We start from the raw sequence: 2,352 nt of genomic DNA on the forward strand, positions 1-2,352 counted from the left end.
AGGGGGGTTGCAACACCCAAAGGTGTGAGCAACGAGGGCTGCAGAGCTTCCCACGGGGCAAAACGCTCCTTGTCTTGGCTCAAGGAGGGCAGTCAGGGCTGGTGGGTGAATGATGATTTCCTCTTGTGGTGAGGATATTGCAGAGGACACGGGCGGGGCGTCACCTTGCAGACGTGTGCTCTTGGGTCCCTTAACTGTGGTCTGGTCCTTGGATTAATGCTTTTCATTTAGCTTTCATGTCTGCTTTTGTTTTTGTGCCCTTTTCTGTCTCCAGTTTCCCCTCCTGCCTGCTCTCAGCAGGGCAGCAGTGCTGCAGCCCCCTTCACTTGCTGGGAAAGAACTGTGACCATGCTGGTATGGGTCCCATCTGTAACCCGGGCTCCGTAGCCTGGCGTGGGTCATGAGCCCCAGACCCATGAGCACCATGCTTTCCTTACATTGGCTTTGTGGTTTCCTTAGTCTTTGCTCTGTGCCATCCCTTTTTCCATCTGTTTTATCACGTTTTCCCTCTGACTCCTTCCAGGTGGAAGATGACCTCCCTCCAGAGGTGGCACCTGCTCAGTCAGGGCTCTCCTGGGCTGCTGCATCGATGGCAGGTAAAGAAAATGAAGCAACAGGTTGCAATCGCTGCAGCGGGCTTCTCTGCATGTGGAGTTGTGCTGCTATGGGCTGGGAGGCAGCTCCCTGCTCCCCGGAGCATTTCTCAGCAACTGCTCCTTGCTCCTTACATCCCCTCAGAGCCCAAAATTTTGCTCCTGCCTGGATGCATCCCTCTGGCATGGGGCTGCCAGGGATGGGCTGCAAACAGAGGGGTTGATGCTCATGCACTTCATATGAAGTTTGAGTAATTGGGCCTAATTACCACAGCTTCAGCAGTCCCTGTGGGCGCCACGTGAGAAGGGGGGCCAGGGGTGGGTGGCTGGATGAAGCACATGCCTCCTGGCCGAGCCTTGGTGGAGATGGCCCCGTTCCCAGGCAGTCCTCCGAGGGTGCAAATTGGAGCTGAACTAAGGGGATTTCACACTTGCAGAGCGAAAGATTCAGGAAGGAGCTTGTCCCTCTGTGTGCCAGGCTGCAGCATGCCTGTTGGTGAAGCTCCAGTGTTTCCCCTTCCCCACTGCTTCTTTCACCACTTTGCCTCTCGGTGACCCCAAGAGTCGTCCCCTCCAGTGACAGTCTACCCAGAGGAACAAGAGATGTCAAGATGAGGGACATGAGCCTCCCCTGGGTGGCTGTCAAGAGAAGGGCTGGAGAGCTTTCCTTTCCTCTCCATTGAGGAGAACTCAGGTCTGGTGACCCACTGGCATTGCTTCACAGCCACCTCCATCAGCAGGATGCCCTGGCACAGCCTGCTGTTCCTCGCTGCTGCTCAGATCTAGCTTTCTGCTGGGAACGCCGGCATCGATGGGTGGAGAATAAAGGCTGGTGCAGACAGGATAAAACATGACAAATTCCTCCAAGCCATTTCTTCCTATCAGCTTTCCCTGCTGCTGCCAAATTCCTCTACAAAGAGCTCTCCCAGGCAGTAAAAGGGATCATCAATCCTGATTGCCTTCTGCTGCTATCAAGGGCTGAGGCTATGATCATCCTTCTCTGGAAAAAAGTTGCAAGTACAATGGGATGGCTTCTCCAAGCAGCCAGGTCTGCTCCATGTGGTCTCCACAGTTCGCTTTCCCGATGCTTGGCCCTTTTGTTCATTGAGAAGGCCATCCAGAGTCACCATCTGAGGGACCGACATGCAGAGAAAGCTGGCTTGGTGCTGAATTCATCTTGGAAAGACAAAGCCTGAATTAAAGTGCCAAGCTGGGATTGACGTGGTCACAGCAACCTCTCTCTCCATCCTTACAGCCTGGGCTGTCCTCCCTGACTTTTTCTGGCTGAGCTTGCCAGGCAGCATGGAGTCGACCATCCATCCTCCTCCCCATGGATCTCAAGCATCTCCAGGCCATGTGGGAGCAGCTCGTGGGTGTGAAGCCAACCCTGAGCAGGCTGGAGGTGATGCTGGCAGGCAAAGCAATGGGTTTTGTAGCACTGCATCCAAGAGGTGCTGTAGTTTGTCCTCAGGCTCAGACCCACGGGGTCTGGCTCCTGCATGACTGTGTCTCACGGTGATGGGAGAGAGACTTCCCAGTGCCCAGCACGTTTCTGGCCAGAGGCTGCAGAGCTGGAACAAGCAGGACACACACCTGGGACCAACAGCAGTGTGCTGCCCGCACCGTGTCTAACATCAGACAGAGCAACATGTGTGTGTTAAATAAAACAAACCCCACTTGTTCAACCTGACTCTCAAACAAAAAAACCCCAACCTTGAATAAATCTGCCTAAAGCAAGAAACTCATCATGGGCGCTCCT

General features: G+C 54.3%; 1 protein-coding gene across 1 annotated transcript in view; it reads left to right on the forward strand.

Annotated features, from left to right (window-relative positions):
* The window catches only part of SEC16B (SEC16 homolog B (S. cerevisiae)), a 19,383-nt gene that overhangs the window by 13,462 nt on the left and 3,569 nt on the right, over positions 1-2,352 (forward strand). The window contains exon 17 of the mRNA XM_009320742.1: positions 524-592. Coding sequence (XP_009319017.1) covers positions 524-592 — 69 coding nt within the window. The remainder of the gene's footprint in view (positions 1-523; positions 593-2,352) is intronic.

This window comes from Pygoscelis adeliae, unplaced genomic scaffold, assembly GCF_000699105.1.
Source record: "Pygoscelis adeliae isolate BGI_AS28 unplaced genomic scaffold, ASM69910v1 Scaffold402, whole genome shotgun sequence".
NCBI lineage: Eukaryota > Metazoa > Chordata > Aves > Sphenisciformes > Spheniscidae > Pygoscelis > Pygoscelis adeliae.